At 36.7% G+C, this 18,696-nt stretch overlaps 1 protein-coding gene across 1 annotated transcript in view; it reads right to left on the bottom strand.

The window, feature by feature from the left end:
• Positions 1-18,696, bottom strand: part of ASTN2 (astrotactin 2) — a 970,320-nt gene that overhangs the window by 672,717 nt on the left and 278,907 nt on the right. Inside the window, exon 7 of the mRNA XM_044659771.1 lies at positions 15,699-15,866. Within this exon, the coding sequence (XP_044515706.1) occupies positions 15,699-15,866 (168 nt within the window). The remainder of the gene's footprint in view (positions 1-15,698; positions 15,867-18,696) is intronic.

Here is an 18,696-nt window from a genome sequence, read left to right as displayed (position 1 = left end):
ACACACACACACACACACACACACACACACACTATCAGACTGTCCCCACTTTCCACCAGTGATTGAATAGTGGAGTGGCAAAGGCTGGCATTACAAAGACTCCATTACTTTTACAAAACATTTTACAGTACATTTACTGGTATATGATAGAGAATGATTGTGAATCATTAAAATTAAGCTATGCGTGTCAAAACAGCCTGCAGAACCCATTGCCTGTGAGTATTTTAGCTTTCCTTTGTGTCCTCCTCCACTAGGTAATTTGCAGCAGGCTAGCAGAGGAGCTGCCAAACCTCCCCAGACTTATGCGGGGGGCCTGCAATTTCCTGGGGTACAGTGAAGGGATCCTCAGATGTGTGGGGAGCTCAAAGTAAGGATGATCAGGAGAGAGAATGGCGAATTGGCGCAGTATGAAATTCACAGGGGCCCCCTGCCTGAATGAATCATGCCTGAAGAAGTTTCAATTAAAAGGAAATTAAATACAATGTACCAAAAGATCCGAAAATCCTTATAGAAAATAACCAAAAATATCTCACAAGTCTACTGGATTTATTTTAATCACCCAATCTGAAACAAAAGTTGCCCTTGCCCACTTCTTCATGCACAGAGGGGTGGATAATAATGTAGCATTGTAGGAAACAGTAACCCCAACCACTCTAGACAGTGAGTTTTTCTCAGTCAAATCTATGGTCACTGGCACCAGTTTCCTACACCTGCAGGGTATAACTGGAAGGATAATGAGAAGATACTCTCCTTCCTCTTTCTGTGGCATGAAATTGCCCAAGTCACTCGCCTTAATGGCTGAAATTCCACCTTCAGCAACTCATTCCTTTAGGTTGAGAATTGCTCTCTCATCAATCTTGTCCATGCCACATGCACTAAATTGCCATACTCTTGATTACACTACCACAATACCTCTAGAATCCATTCTCTCCTACTTTTCTCTATAATTCCTATTGAAAGCTTTCCTGTCTTCTCTCTAGGGCAGTTAGGTGGCAGAGAGTGCCAGGCCTGGAGGCAAAAATATTCAAATTCAAATCTGGCCTCAAACACTTATTACCTATATCAGTGATTCCTAAAGTGGGTGGCACCACCCCCCTGTTGGGTGCTGCAGCAATCCAGGGGAGCAGTGATGGCCACAGGTGCATTTGGGGGCAGTGAATAACTGTAAGGGGGCAGTGATAGTATGTGACAGGGGACATTAAGTAATATTTTTTTCTGGAAAGGGGGGGCAGTAGGCCAAACAAGTTTGGGAACCACTCCACTGACCTATATGACCCTGGATAAGTCACTTAACCCTGTTTGCCTCAGTTTCCTCACCTTTAAAATGAGCTAGAAAAGGAAATGGCCAATCACTTTAGTATCTTTGCCAATAAACCCCCCATATGGGGTCACAAAGAATAAGAATTAACTGAGATAATTTGAACAATAACAATAGTCTCCCTTAAACTATTAGGATATCTTCCAATATAATGTTCCTTGCTATAATCTCTCCCATTTCCAATGCATCTTTTCTAACACTTTAGAAATATTATTCTTAACTCACCCCTCATATTCTTTTTCTCTATCCATAAACATAATGGATACCTATTGTTCAGCTCATAAATTTTCACATATTTACCTTGACCTTTAAGGCCCTTGATACTCTAGATCAAACCTACTTGTCAAGATTTGTTCCACATTATTCCTCCTCACATACTTGACATTCTGTCCAAAATGTCCTGTTTTTGACCTTTTTTTTTTCTTCATGCCTTCAATTTAATTAAAATTCAATATTCACTGAGCACTTGTCATGTCCCAAACACTGGGAGTGAGTGAGAGAAAGAGGGAGGCAGAGGGGAGGAAGAGGAAGAGGAGGAGAGAGAGGGAGAGGGAGAGAGACACACAGAGAGACAGAAAGAGAGAGAGAGAGAGAAAGAACGTCTTCAAATGGCTGGGGGGAATCCTAACAATTAGGAGGCTGAGGAAATGCTTTCCTTTGAGAAAAAAGTTTCATATTCAGGTAATCTGTAACTTCTTTTTGTTGAAATTCAGAGTAGGTATATAAGAAGAGGTTATTGTAATATGTCATCAGTTTGGAAAGATAAATTAGGGGTTTAATTGTTTAACTGTTAAGGACTTTAAATGCCAGAAGATTTCGTATTTTTCCCATTGGCAATAGGGAACCATAGAGGTTCCTTGAGCAAGAGAAGTGACATTTTAAGAACTAAAATTTAAGAATATCAATTTGGAAACTTTAAGAAGAAATAGCTCTGGGTAAAATACCATCATTATTTATAGCCAAAAGAACATAAAATCAGGTGGGAAATCAGTCATATGTTTAAAGGTAGTGAAATAGTACAGGATAATAATGCATGTTCAATAGTGGAATAATTCTCAAGCTGTTTTCTGTACAATTCTCTAGTTATCTTTGGACCAGTTTCTAGATACCCTCACCCTAAATATGAATATTCTCTCTCTACAAACTACCTTGTTTTCATTTCGTGTATGTGCATAAATGTGTTAAATTACATGTGTGTTTCTATATATACATATGTTTTGTGTATACTCGTATTTTTTGGTATGTGTATGTATATATTTCTCATATGCTGTCATCCTATCCTCTGAGAATGTAAGCTCCTGAAACAAAAATATTTAATTCTTCCAGGATTTAGCATAGTGTCTGGCACATAAAAGGCATTTCATGAATGCCTGTTGATTGACTAATTGGAGGACAAAATAGAAAGAGAATATTGGAAAGTAAACCGATATGGAAGCCATTGCAGTAGTTTAGGTTAGAGGTATTGAGAAGTTTAGTGATATGAGTGAAGAAAAAGGAATGGATGTGAGAGATTTTGCAGAGAAAATTTGGCTGGAATCACTCATTAAATGATTTTTTTTTTTGGAATGGGAAAGTAAGTAGGTAGAGAGAAGAGTCGAAGTTGACTCCTAGGTTAGAACCAGAGTGACTAGAACTTTTATAAATTTTCTTGTCATTTTAAGTTTCTAATCTCTTCCTACCTTTACCCCTGCCCCCTGTGAAAGCAAGAAATATAATACCCACTATACATATGAAGTTATGCTCAACATATTTCTGCATTAGCCATGTAGAATAGGATATCTTAACCTAGAATCTATGAATATGTGGTTTTAAATATATATGCATACATATATATTTAATAACTAGATACACTTGGATTCCTTTGTAATCATTTGCATTTCATTTTATTAATTTTAAAATAATGTTCTAAGATGGGACCCCCAGATTTGATCAGACTATCAAAGAAGTCCATAATACAACAAAAGTTTAGGTGTCCTTGAGTAGAATAATAGTGATGCCATTGACAGAAAGAGAGAGACTTAGTAGGAGGCTAGTTTTTTGTGGGGAAAATAAAGAATCTTATCTTGGACATGTTAAATTTGAGATATCTCTTTAAAATTAAGGAGGAATTATCTAGCAGGTATTTGGAGATGCCTTTGATTACTCAATTCCCTGTGAATCATGAGGTTGTTTAGTTGTTTCAATCATGTCTAATTCTTTGTGACCCCATTTCTGGATTTTCTTGGCAAAGGTACTGAAGTGGTTTGCCATTTCCTTCTCCATTTTACAGATGGGCAAACTGAGGCAAACCTAGTTAAGTGACTTGCCTAGAGTCACACGGTAAGTATCTGAGATCAATTTTGAACTCAGTTCTTTCTGCCTCCAGGCCAAGCACTCTATCCACTGTATCAGCTACTTGCCCTATGTGCCATGAGAGATAGTATTTGTATACTTCATTCGTCATGATATTAGAGTTGAGGCTAAGGCACTTTAGCACTGAATATGAGCTTAATCCAGAGTCTAAAATTTGGAATCTCAGAGAAAAGGCAAGTAGGTTGTCTCCAACAAGAGGTACTCTCATGTATCAGAGATCTCAAGTCTCATGCACTAAATGTCCTAGAGACCATGGCTTCCCAAGGATTCTATAACCTAGAGCTAAGTAGATGGTCCATGGACTGGATCTTGCCTGAGTATGCTACAATCCCTGCCATCTTATCATGAAACTAAAGAGTTTACTATGACCATGAGTTCTGTCTAGTGCAGGGGACCCAAACACCAGATCTTTCCACACTTAGACATGCCCACTAGAAATCTCTGCCACCCCTCTGTACTGTCGACTGCTAGTTCCCTAGTGTTTAGAGTGAAAAGCAAAAAAAAAAAAAAAAAAAAAAAAAAAAATGGAAACCACAGCCTCTCCACTGACACTGTGCTCAGTCATCACAAGACCCTGGGTTGAAGGCCCAGTAAACTGGATCTTTAACTCATAAAAAACAAACTTCTTTCTCTTTTTCCCTTTACCCCAGTGATTAAGAGTTCCTATCTGCTTAGGCTAAATTCCTTCCTCCTCATTCTTTTTCCTACCCACAACAGAAATAACACTAACCCTCAACTGTCTACATTCTCCTCACAGTTCCTTTCCATTGTGTTTTCCTTCCCTGTTGACTGGGAATAGATTTTGCTTCTTGCTAGATAGCTTCCCTTTATGTTCTTTTTATGTTCTAGCCCTCAAAAAAAACTTGTGTTTTTCTCAAATTTTCCAAGATGATATTCGATCCCAGTTTGCTGTTTCTAGTGTAGCTTACTCCTACTTCTCATGTCCGCCAAAACAGTGGACCAAGAGAAGGACATGGCTTGTTCTTCATTCTGCCCTAGTTCCCAAAACTCTCTTATACCATTGCTGTGCAAACTTTTTTTCTGTGAAGATTCTCACAAGCAAAGTGATCTATGTTGGCAAAAGGCATAAACATAATCAGGAAATCAGAGGTCTTGCAAAGCACCAAAGACATCTAATATTCTGAAAGTATCATGTACCTCTGTTTCTCCACCTACAAAGTCCTTTAGGATCACGACTAGATCTCTTCTATGTTCTTTGTAATACCTAGCTCAGTGCTCTGCATGAGAGTAATGCTTCTTTACTATTTGCAGAAAATAAAGAGATTAATTCTAGGGGGGGATTTGGAGAATGATGGAACACTGTTTTGAAGTACAGCAACAGAAGCAAATACAGGGTTCCTGTGACTGTTCCAGGCCTTCAGTTGTCCCCTCATTACCCTTGTTCTTGGATGGTTGGTCCATTGTTATTTTTGACAGTCTTGGCATAGTGCTCCAAGGAAGCAGCCAAGGCCTTGGCATTATGCCAAGGAACCTTGTTAGGCTTATCCATATATCAAGACATTGGTAATTGTCCTGATGTTCTTCTCCCCCCGATATAATATATGTTTAAATAGTATCTTCTATTTCTGGCTCTACTATCGTTTGGAAGAAATAATTCTTCTTCATTGATAGCAAATTCCAGGAAAGCTGAGACGTAGGATTGCCAAGAGATGAACTTAATGACTCCCTATCATCCCAGACACCATCTACTCTAACCAACTAGTAGGTTCAACAACTGAAGTTGGGGGTAAGGGAACACTTTGACTATTCTCAAGCTTTTTAATAAATTATAAAGGTCAGGATTCAGTCTTTGTCTTCTTACTCCATTAAAGTCCAATGCTTCTTTTCCACTAGAGTTTATACTGTTGCACTTTGCACTTCTGTGACCTACAAGTTTCTTTTCACCTCTTTTCATTCATTCAGTTGATACATTCATTCAACATTTATGAAGTAAATACTGTGAGTCAGGTAATGGTGATGCCAATACAAAACTGAAATAGTTTATGGCCCCATGGAGTCGATATTCTCTTGAAGAAAGCAATATGTACATGTTTTAAACAGACATGAATTACATGTCAAGTACATATAAAGTAATTTCAGGAGGATTCAATAACAACTTGAGTGATCATAGGTTTAATGCAGAAATTGGGAATTAAGCTGAGCCTGGAAGAACAATAGAAATCTTATGAGGTAGAAATAAAAAAAGGAAAGCATTCCAGACATAGAATGTAGCCTGTATAAAGATGCAGGAGAGGGAAATCAAATGTCATGCATATAGAACATCAAGCAGTCCAACCTGACTGAAATGTAGAGCATGAGACAAAAGAGTAATATCAAAGTAACCTGGAAAGAGAAATCAGAATCAGATTGGGAAGGGTTTTAAAGGTCCCTCTTTGTCTCTCTTAAAATAATTTAACCTACTGTGTCATCCTATCTATTTTAGCTCACTGGCCAGTGGACTGCTGCCTCTTAGTCCTGTCTCTGGTCTGATGTTATCTTTAGCAAAGGATTGTTGTCCTTTTTCTTTTTCAAGGGAAAAAAGGCTAAATTTTGACAGTTAGTGTAGTAAAAAGGGCAGTGAATTGTACATTATTTATAATAACAAAAAACTGGAAACAAACTAGATGCCAGTGATTGGGAAATGATGGAACAAGCTGTGATACATGAATGTTAAGGAATATTACCATTCAGTAAGAAATGATAAATATGAAAACAAGAGAAATGCTAGGAAACTTTATGAGGTTATGTAGAAGGAAGAAAGTAGAGTTTAAAAAACACTGGTTATTAGACTATAAAGTAAACATAGAATGGTAACAAAACTGATAAAATATAATGTACAATTCTGGTACTACAGTATCAAATTCAAAGCAGATGCCCGTTCTTTTTGTTAACAACTGGAAAACAACTGAAGTGGAAAGTGATGTGCTATCAGTTGCAATCAAGCTAGTTTTGCTCAACTATTTTCAGGAAGTGCACTTAGGGGCAAATAAAAGAGGAAAAGCTTCTATATGTACAAATATATAGTAGTTTTTGTTGTTGTTGTTTTAGGTAAAAGCAAAGAGCTAGAAATAATGTAGGTAGTCATCAGTTGAAGAATGGCTGGACAAATTATGGCATATGAATGTAATGGCACACAATTGCACTGTTAGAAATGAAGAAAGTGGTTGTTTCAGAGAAACTTGGGACATCTTATGTTACAGAGTGCCATGGGAAGAAATACTTCAATCTTCAAAAACAAATTTGAAAGACCTGAGAACTGATTAATACAATTATCAATCATGATTCCAGAGGAGGATTATGAATGCTACCCACAAACTGACAGAAGACTGATGGACACATATACAGAATTGGACATACATTTTTAACATGGCTATTATGTTTTTTTTAATTTTTTTTAAATTTTTAAACCCTTAACTTTCTGTGTATTGACTTATAGGTGGAAGATTGGTAAGGGTAGGCAATGGGGGCCAAATGACTTGCCCAGGGTCACACAGCTGGGAAGTGTCTGAGGCCGGATTTGAACCTAGGACCTCCTGTCTCGAGGCCTGACTCTCACTCCACTGAGCTACCCAGCTGCCCCCATGGCTATTATGTTTTGAAATTTTTATTTGAATGTTTTTTTGACTGCATTCATTTGTTGCAAGAGATTTTTTGGTGGGGGCAAGGATAGAAAGTCAAAAATAAAATGAAAAACTTTATCTTTGAAAAAAATTGAATTAACAATATATTGGAACATGCTGTTTTGGCATTTTATGAAAATGTTGTTTTCATAAATATATCTTAATAAATATATTTTAAGGGCTACCAGATTAGAGTCAGGACACATGGATTCAGTTTAAAATCCAACTCCTACCTTTCTTTCTTCTTTTTTTTCTTTCTGCATTTATATAGCACCTATCCTGACTCAGGCAAGAGGCACATAGACTACAAAGGAAATAGTTTCTGCTATTATGGAACAAATGTTCTATTCTGGGAAAGAATATGTATACATATATTGTAGGATACACAAATTAAAAGAAGCAAATTTAGTAAGAACACAAGCAATTAAAGTTAGTTGTTACTTAGTATCTCTTATATGTTATTTAACTTGTATGAAACTCAATTTCTTCATCTGTAAGTGGAAACAATTCTTATATTATTTACTTACCTTTTGGAGATATTGCATGGAAAAATACTATGTAACCTATCTGAACTCATTCCTCAATGATAAACAAATTCCCATCCAGTTATCCCCTCTCCATTTTAGGGATTATGGATCCTCCTGTAAATATTCAAAACCTATTCTTTACCTTCTACTGCCTGGTTCCACATTCCCATCCCTCTTTAAAGCTACCCATATACTTTCTGAAATGCCTGGTTAACTGCTGGGGTTATACCCCAAAGAGATAATAAGGAAAAAGACTTTTACAAAAATATTTATAGCTATGCTCTTTGTAGTGGCAAAAAATTGGAAAATGAGGGGACGCCCTTCAATTGGGGCATGGCTGAACAAATTATGCTATATGCTGTTGATGGAATACTATTGTGCTATAAGGAATGATGAAGTGGAGGAATTCCATGTGAACTGGAATGACCTCTAGGAATTGATACAGAGTGAAAGGAGCAGAACCAGGAGAACCTTATGTACAGAGATGGATACACTTTGGCACAATCAAATGAAATGGACTTCTTTGCTAGCAGCAATACAATAATTCTGGACAATTCTGAAGAACTTATGAGAAAGAGCGCTATTCACATCCAGAGAAGGAACTGTGGAAGTAGAAACACAGAAGAAAAAGAATTGCTTGATCACATGGGTCAATGGGAACATGATTGGAAATGTAGACTCTAAGCCAAAGGTGGGCAACCTTTTTGGCTGTGAGAGCCATAAACGCCTGCGGAAGGAGGAGGATGGAAGCGGAAGGCCCTGGAATATAGGGCGGGGGCTGAAGGGCCCCCTGGGGCACATTCTGGGGCTCTGCCAGGACTGGATGGTCAGGAGGTGAAGCCAGATATGGCTCGAGAGCCATATGTTGCCGACCCCTGCTCTAAGCGATCACCCTAATGCAAATATTAATAATATGGAAATATGTCTTGTTCAATGACATATGTAAAACCCAATTATATTACTCATTGGCTATAGGGAGGGGGGAGATTGGGAGGAAGGAGGGGAAGGAAAGAACATGAATCATGTAACCATGGAAAAATATTCTCAGTCAATTAATTAAATAAAAATTTTCAAAAAATTTTAAAAAATCACTAAAAAATGAAATGCCTGGTTTATGGGCAATAAACTTTCTTTCATCTTAAATCTTATTTCTTTTCCATTCCATTTACCTTCTAGCTTTCACTGAGACCTGGCTGACTTCTGATGACACTGCTTCTCTGACCTCTCTTTCTAGCACTGGCTATAGTACCTATACATTCCCACTCCTCACAACCACTTATTGATTGAGGTAGGATAATTGAAAATATTCTTTGCTTTTCATTGCAACTTCCAAGCTCTCCTTCTGCCACAATCACTCAATAGTTTTCCTCCTTCAAGGTCAACCCAATCCATAACTACTGTCTAGTCAAATTCTGGTAGCTCTTTTCTACTATTCTCTAGAACACTCCTCCTTTCTTAATGAGTTCAGTACCTGGCTCACAGTTTTTCTCTCCTTTTAGTAACTCCTGCCTTTTCACCCAGAGACTTCTATATGCATATTGGTACTTCCTCAAACATCGTAACCACCCAGGGCTTCAAATTACTCAATTACGCTGATCTAATCTTCCATATCTCCTTAGCTACTGAGATTTTACTGTCAGCCACAAATTTTTTACTGACACACTCATAACCTGAAATTTTCTTATCTGATTACAATCCATTGCCATTGCAGTTTTCTCTCTCTCTTGCATCCACAAACTGTGTTCTACATGGTCATTGTGAGGATCAATCCCTTGACCCATTAGTTCTTTTCCTAGTTCTTCATCCCTGTATTGGCTGGCTATACATTTAAAGCCATGGTGAATCAGTTCTATTCTATATTGTCATCATCATTTGCCCCTTTATCCTATAACTGATTGTATCCTTCTAATTCTCAATTTTGGATTACTTCCACCACCTACTTTACTCCTATACAGAAATTGCTTATCAAAGATTACAAAATATCATGAAAATTTTTGACTGCATCCATTATAAATTCATGTTACACCATCTCAATTGTGCCTGCAATATGGAAAGAGAATCTTTTTATGTTATCCTAATTGATTCAATGGTCCATTCACTAAAGAGGTATTTCTAAATTTTTTCATACCTCCTCAAATCTCCCATCACTCCTCCTATACCTGTCCTCTCAGGTGAGAACATTTTTCTTCATAGACAGCTGAAAAAATTGAGAACACTTGTCATTTTCCTTTTTTTCCTCTTCATCTCACATCACTTAGATGCCTCTGCCACCACCCCTTCCTTCACACTTAGTATCATTCTCCATCCTTCATTTATTTCACAATCATATCTAATCTGTTCTCCTATAAATTGTACATTTGCAGAGTTTTAAATATTTATGCATATATTCCCCCTTCTCCCCTGTAAATAGTGTTGCCACATCAATTCTGAACTATTGAAATAGCCTACTGATTGCCTTTCTTCACTCCATTGTCTCTTCCACTCAGCTAGTAAAAAGATCTTCCTAAATTGCAAGTCTAACCATGTTATCTTTACCCAGTAAATGATAATGGCTTCTCATCATCTCCAGGATCAAATATATAGTCCTCTATTTAGTGTTCTAAGCTCTTCATAACTTGGTCTAGTTTATTCCTATACAGAAGCTGCTGGACAAAGATGGCAAATATCATGAAACTTTGCTGACTGGATGTGATATTTATAGTGATTATATATAGAAATATATATGCACATACATATATATAAATTTATGGTAATAAATTTATGTTACACAATCTCAATTGCTCCTACAATATGGAAAGACAATCTTTTTCTAGGGTAGAAGTCTTTCTAGAGTTTTTCCTGCTTTTTTAGATTTCTTCCATCTTACTCCCTCTCCTACCTCTCACATAATCTGTGACCCAATGACACTGGTCTCCCTGATGTTCTGCATTCAAGACTCTCCATTCTTTATGTTGTATTTTCATTGTCTCTCCTCCATTCCTAGAATTCTTTCCCTCTTCACCTCAGCCTCCGGGTTTCTTTCAGGTCCCAAATAAAACACTACCTTCTACAAGAAGCCTTTTTTGGCTCCATTTCTATATTTGTTAGCTCCAGTTTATTATATAAATCTCTTGTTTGTACATGATTATTTACACGTTGTCTGTTCCATTAAACTATGAGCGCCTTAAAACCAGGGTCTATCTTTTATCTACCTATCCATCCATCTAAATTTTATTTAGACATTTAGAATATATAACCCCGGTACTTAGCACAATGTCTGACAAATAGTAGGTGATTAATAAATGCTTGTTGACTGACTGTTGACTGACCAAACTTAAAGTGAATTCAAATCCTACTTCAGACATGTGCTAGCTGCATGACACTGGGCAAGTCATTTGTCCTCTGTTTGCCTTAATTTCCTAATCTGTAAAATGAAGACAGTAATAGCAGCTACCTTCCAGGGTTGTCGTAAGGATAAAGTAAGAAAATATTTTTAAAACACTTTGAAAATCTCAAAATGATAGAAATGCTAACTACTATAATTACCATTATTACTCATGTGTGAGCAATTCTTATTCTATTCCATCTCTCATCTGAGAAGATTGAAGATATAGGGAGGAGGGAAGAGACAACAGAGAAAATTGGTCTCATGAGGTTGTCATGAGGAAATCCTACTTACACAATAAAAGTCATTTATGGAAATATAGCTTGTTGTTACTGGTTTGAGTGCAAGTTATGCACTATTTTGATCTTCCAACCAATTATTTAATCAAAGAACATAAACTAATCTGAATATTTACCTGATCCAAACATAATTAAGAAGAATTCTACTTTAAATTGATCATAATGTAAGAGTTCCTTGACTTGTGACTGCTAGAGTCCCATAACTTCTGGAAAAGGCCCAATTTATTGAACAGAAATGATGTCAGGGACAAAGCAGGGAGTGATATGATACACAATTACCACTACCCTTTTTGGGGGGTGTATGGTATGTCTTAAATCCTTTGGCAAGTTAGAGTATCCCCCATTACATAAGATTTGCCACAGAGAGATGGACAATTCAGGACATCAGAACCACAGACACATCTAGTTTTCCAGGAAACCAGACTCTCCAGAGCCTGACTATTTTACCTCAAAGAGGCATCACTTGGCTTTCTAGTTCTTCCTTCTCATAATGAAGTCAGTATTACAATGAGGGCAACTTCAGGAACAGTGAATCAGAAGATTGGGAATGTCCAGCTTTTGTGGACTGAATATAGACAGCCTCTGAAGTGAAGAGATTGGTACCCTTATTGGAGTTTTGTCAGCAGCCACCGTCTTCCTGCTCTTTCCATATATATTTATAAAGCACTTAGCACAGTGCTCCACACATAATAAATGCTTGCCCCTCCCTGCTCCACAGTTTACTTTATGAACCTCTATGTATGTGATAACAAAATAACAACCCTAAACCAAATAAAAATGATTCCTGGAAGAGCAATACTTTAAAGTTTTCTGTATTCTTGAGTGGATAATTGAGGAATGACTGTAAGGAGTAGTATTGCCTGCCTGATCCAAGAGAGGGATTGATCCCTCCATTTCTGACAAGTGGTATCTTTTTGATACAGACCAAGGAGAAGTCTTCATTGAAGAGAAAAGGACAGAGCACCCTCTCTAGGACCTGGTCTCAGCTATTATCGATCTGAATCCCTAAGAGACTGCAGTGAAAGGTCTTCAATTCTGGCTGACAAAGTTTGGGGAAGTTTGCCTCTCAACATGCTCTATATTTTATAATTATCTCTATACACATCTTATCTTCTTAGAGTTGTTTTTTTTTTTTTTTTTTTGATAGAGACAACCTTATATCTCAAATTCCTCACCTATGAACTGGAATGCTCAAAACAGCCTTCAAAAAGCTCAGTGTATAACTAACATAAGACCTAAATAGCATATGTAAACTTAATATTTCCCCCAGCACTTGGCAAAGAGTTCTGTACAGAGTTCTAAATAGATAGATTTTTTGGTCAGGGTTTATTTATTTATTTTTATTCTTCAGTACCATGTAGAAACAATTTTGGACAATAGCTTTCTGACATTTTAGAATTCAGACTTTCTCCCTCCTTCCCCTCTCCTACCTTCCCTGAGGTGGTAGTCGAATATAGGTTATTCCTGTATTTCATGGAATACATATTTCCGTATTGCTCATGTCATGATAGAAGATACATATCACACATATGGTGTGGCTTTCTGAGCTCGGTTTCCAGTTGTTCTCCAGAACGGTGTATTTAGTGTCCCAATTTTCCCACACTTCGTTCCACATTTATGATTTTCCTTTATGGTCATGTTAGCTAATATGATAGGTGTGAGGTGGTATTTCAGAGTTGTTTTAATTTGCATTTCTCTATCAATAATAATTTGGAGCATTTTTTCATATATTTTCATTTTCATATATTTTCATTTTGTCCACTGAGAACTTCCATATCTTTGACCATTTTTCAAGTGAAATGCTTTGTTTTCTCATAAATTTGACTCAGGTCTTGGTATGCTTGAGAAATTATAATCAAAGAATCAAGCTTTTGGAAGAAGAACTTACTAATTGGCAAAAATTGCTCACAAGACTGGAAAACAGTATAATAGAAATTAGGTATGGATCCACACCTCACACCTAATTTCAAGGTAAAGTCAAAGTGGAAACATGATTTAGAAATAAAGGATTATACCATAAATAAATTAAGAGAGTACAAAATAATTTACTTGGAAGACATATGGATAAGGGAAAAATTTAGTTAAAAACAAGACAAAGAATATTATCAGATGTAAAAAGATAAATGACTACATTAAAAAGTTTTGGTACATACAAAATTGTATAACCAAGATTAAAAGACAAACAACAAATTCGGGGAGGGAAATCTTTATGGCGAGTCTCCAACAAAGGCTCTTCATTATTCAACTATATCGTAAACTGAGTCAAATTTATAAGAATATAAAATATCCCCAGTTGATAAATGGTAAAAAGGTTATGAACAAGCAATTCTCAGATGAGGAAATTAAAACTATCTTTAATCATATGAAAAAATGCTCCAAATCACTATTAATTAGTGAAATACAAATTGAAATGACTTAATTCCCAACTCATATCCACCAAACTGGCTATCATGACAATAGAGAAAAATGATAACTGTTAGAGAGGATGTGGAAAAATTGGGACACATACAATGTTGGTGAAACTGTGACCTGATATAAATATTTTGGAGAGCATTTTGGAACCACGCCCAAAGGGTCAAAAAACTGTGCGTACCATTTGACTTTGCAATACCGCTACTAGGTCTATATCCCACAGTGATCAAAGACAGGGGAAAAATTAATATCTAATCCAAAAAATATGTCTAGCAGCTTTTATTAGGGTGGCAAAGAACTGAAAACTTAAGAAATGTTCAGCCATTCCCTAATTTATGGACAAGTTGTAGCATATGGCTATAATAGAAAACTTTTGTGCCATAAGAAATGACAAACAAGATAATTATGAAAAACCTGGAAATACTCTATATGAAGTGATGCAAAGTGAAATGAGCAGAATCAGGAGATAGTTGTGCACAGTAACAATACTGTATTATGATCGATTGTGAATGACTAAATTAATATCAACAAGGCAAGGATCCAGGACAACCCTAAAGGACTCATGACAAAAAAGGATATCCACTGACATAAAAGGCATAGGCAGAGTACAAATGCAGATTGAAACATACTATTCTTCACTTTATTTACTCCATAAATTTTTCTCTCAAGTTTTAAGTATTTCTCCTCAACCCTGCTATAGTGCATAGGATTCTAACTGTACACTACAGTATTTCAAGATTCTGTGATTTTATCAGAATAAGAAACACCCTTATTTTCCCTTTCCCCCTGCAGGTTACAGTTGTTCTGTGTCTTAGTCAAAGTTCTTCAATTATTGCTATAGCTAAAAACCATCACTTTGCAGTCATCCTAGAGGTATCATTTGAAACTCTGTAGACATCTAGGTGATATAGTGCATAAAATACTTGACTTGGAATCAGGAAGATCTGAGTTCAAATTCTGATTCAGATACTAGCTGTGTGACACTCAGCAAGTCGCTTAATTTCTGCTTTCATTTCCTAATCTGTAAAATGAGATATTAGTAACACCTATCTTATAGGGATCATCATCATTTTTATCATTAGGCTTGTCTTTGGATGACAGATTCATAATCGCATCACCTATCTGTGCTTAAAGCTTTTCTATTTTGATCAGATCCATCAGAATACATGCTATATTGGCAAAACCATAAAAAAAATAGATATTTGGGCAACAATGATTCAGTAAGGACCCTTCGGGTGGGGATAGTTAAAGTGATAGACAAATTTGTTTGGTTTTTTTTTTTGCATTTCACAGAAAGACAGACAGGGGCGGGGAGGGGAAAATGAATTGGGTATAAAGCTGTTGTCTTTAGGGAGATATTGCTATCCTGCCTCCCTTATATTATTTGTTTCCTTAAACTTGAATAGTCTGAGGCTTTTGGCTTTGGGACTTATGGATATGCATGAAAATTCTAAATCCTATGCCCTGGAAGGGTATCCCCCAGAGCAACTTCAGAGAATACAACCCCATGAATTTGGTATTTGGGACCCTTCCCATAGTAATACCTCAACCAAAACATGAGCAAGAATTTTTGATTAATTAATTATGGAATAATTCCTATCATACAATCCAGTATTTTATGGCCACTAACCTATTTAAACAACGTATGGGAGAATTATGAAGGATGGTACTCATCTCCCTCCATTTCTGCTATGACTTTAAGCAGAGGGAATAAATACAAATGGTATAACAATGAATCCATTCAGAAATTCCCCTCTTCATGCCCTACCCAATCCTGATGCAGATGTCCCTCTCTTCTTGGCTTACCTGTTTCCTGATCACAGAGCTGCTCACAGGCATCAGTGGTCCTCTGCCCACATAAGTCTCTTATCCAAGGAGATGTGGCATTAATCTGATAATAAAGGGAAAGCTTGGCTGGGTTTAGCCAGTCGGAGATGTCCAGGTAGCTTCCTTCACTCACCACAAAGCTGCTACCTGTGAGCAGACAGAAAGTTACTTTAATTCTTCCAATAGTGATAAAGATAAATTAGAAAGAAACTTACAACTTTATGCTGAGGGCAGAAAAAAAATGAACACAAAGACAACTGAGAGAATTACATCACTGGTTTCTCTTACCACTTTCTGGAACAACTAATCTCTTTCTCTAGCAATATTCCCATTTATCTATATATGTATAGGCTACTGTGATATAATAGAAGAGTCCTGGATAAGTCACTTAAACGTCTTAGGGCTCATCTTTCTTATCTGTAAAAGTACAGATAGAATCAAATATTTCTTTCTTTTTTTTTTAACCTTTACCTTCCATCTTAGAGTCGATACTGTATATTACTCCTAAGGCTGAAGTATGGTAAGGGTGAGGCAATGGGGGTTAAGAGGCTTGCCCAGGGGTACACAACTAGGAAATTTCTGAGACCAGATTTGAAACCAGGACTTTCCACTCCAGGCTTGGCTCTCTATCTACTGATCTGCCTTGCTGCCTCTAAATCAAATATTTCCAAATTTTAAGAGTTTATGACTAAGATACTTGCCCTTTGAATTAAAAAAAATTCAAAATTCTATTCCACTACTTATTAGCCATGCAATCTTGACCAAATCATTTAACCTCTAAAAGCCTCAATGTTTCCAAGTCTATAATATAGGGATAACAATACATATAGTATCGATATCAGTGCTATTATAAATGAAGATAAAATAATGTATCTAAATTTAGCTCAATGCCTGGCACATAATAGACCTTTGATAAATGCTTATTAATGTACTGACTTTTAAGTCATAAGGTGTATATATACATGTATGCTATTTTTATTATATGAAACCACAAACATTTGAGGCAGTTTGAAGATTAAAATATAATGTAAAATAAAACATTTAGAGAGAAATCAGACCAGAGAAAATATATACTGCTGACATTTTTAACCTTTTTACTGTAACAGAGTCCTCAAAATGATGTTACCTACATTTGTAACTGAAAGAAATGTAAGATTTCTTTTAGAGCATATAAAAACAAAGATGTAATTTTTTCCCATTAAAAATCATGGACTCTTCTGCAATATCTCCACGATCCCCTTAGGAATCCATGGACCCCAATTTAAGAACCCTTACTTCAAAAGGAAGAGTGGAAGTGATGTTTGCAGGCATTCAAGGTCAGCCAACTATTCCAGTTCAGCACTGAATATGTTTCTAAAAGTTTCCAGGCATTCAAGAAAAACCGGTAAACCCATTGGCTAACAGTTTTCATTTTCTTACCAGAGAAATGCACTTAGTAACTGTTCAATAAATGTTTTTCACATAAATGAATAAATGGCAAGGACTCAATAATAGGCTACAGGATCACTTTGGGAACTAAAACTCATCTCATAAAGGAATGAAATTCATCTTTCCTTTTGCTTCAGAATCCCCCATGTTTTCCTTGGACCCTCCTTTCATCTGTTTGGCTCTGCACCAAATATATCTTTCTGTTGTCTCCTCACACCTCTCTCTCCAGAGAGCAGGGATTCTGAGATGATTCCATACCCAAATCTCTGCTTTAAAACTGTGATGTTTCTTTATTTTTAAAATGTATTTTTCTCTCCCGCTGGCTTGTGGGAATATGCATCATCTAATTAGCCAAATAGATTTTCAGTTCAGCCCAATCATTTCCTTATCTAACATCTGAAGCCCAGCATTGCTCAGGGGACTGCACAGACGCTGAGGTCCTCATTAACTCTGATCTTCAATTACATTGATTATAAGACTGCTTCTGTAATTGTGCAGCATAGATCAAGGGTGAGTGGGGGAATCTTCGCCATTCTTTGGTGTTTTTTATGAAGCCAAAGGTACATAGACCACCAAAGAAATTGAGAAGTACAGATGGGAGCTAAAAAAATACTAAGGCAGAAAGTGTCACCAGATTAATTTCCTAGAGAACCAGATAACAATAAGTGCTTCTCTATTATATCCATACCAGGTAAAATGAGATTTCAAAAGAAGTCTCCTGGTTTCATAAATGAAATGGAACTGTGAACAGGAAGATTGTGTGGCAGAATTATTTTCATAAATGCCGCTGAGACTCTTGTCAAGCCTAATTCTTGTACTTCCTCATAAGGTAAAGAAATGAAAGATAGAATTCTTCTCATTCTACTATTCCTTAATTGTTTAGCTCCCATCTATCAGAGGTTCCATCCTGAACTCTAGCAGAAAGATGTCTCATCATGCCATTAAGATACCAAAATCTGTCTAACCACCTCCTCATACAAATGTAATAACTAAATTAATGAAACATCCAAGAACAAAAGAATCCTGGTGGAGCCCCAATTCAGTTTAATTCAATTAACATTTATTGATCACGTATATGCAAGGCACTCTGCTAATGTAAGACACACACACACACACACACACACACACACACACACACACACACACACAATCATTCCCCACTCTCAAAGGACTTATTTTTCCTGCAAAATCAGTAGTCAAAGGAAAAGAAATAAAGAATGTTAGAGTAAGAGAGGATTGCAGAAATAGTATAGTCAAATACGAAAGGATACAGAAAGAAGAGAGAACCAGAAGGACAATTTATATAATAATGGAAACAATGAAATTACAAACATCTTTGAAAAACTTCAAAACTATGATCAATTACCAAGCATGATTCCAGTAGACTGAGGAGGAAGCATACCACTCAGTTCCTGATAGAGAGTATCTCTCTCTCTCTCTCTCTCTCTCTCTCTCTCTCTCTCTCTCTCTCTCTCTCTCTCTCTCTCTCTCTCTCTCTCTGAAAAATGAAATGTCTCAGACTGAATGTGGGGGCTTGGAGCTAATTTAG

The sequence above is a fragment of the Gracilinanus agilis genome, chromosome 2 (genome assembly GCF_016433145.1).
Source record: "Gracilinanus agilis isolate LMUSP501 chromosome 2, AgileGrace, whole genome shotgun sequence".
Taxonomy (NCBI): domain Eukaryota; kingdom Metazoa; phylum Chordata; class Mammalia; order Didelphimorphia; family Didelphidae; genus Gracilinanus; species Gracilinanus agilis.
The sequence above is the reverse complement of the archived record's forward strand: the minus strand, read 5'-3'. Positions and strand labels throughout refer to the sequence as shown.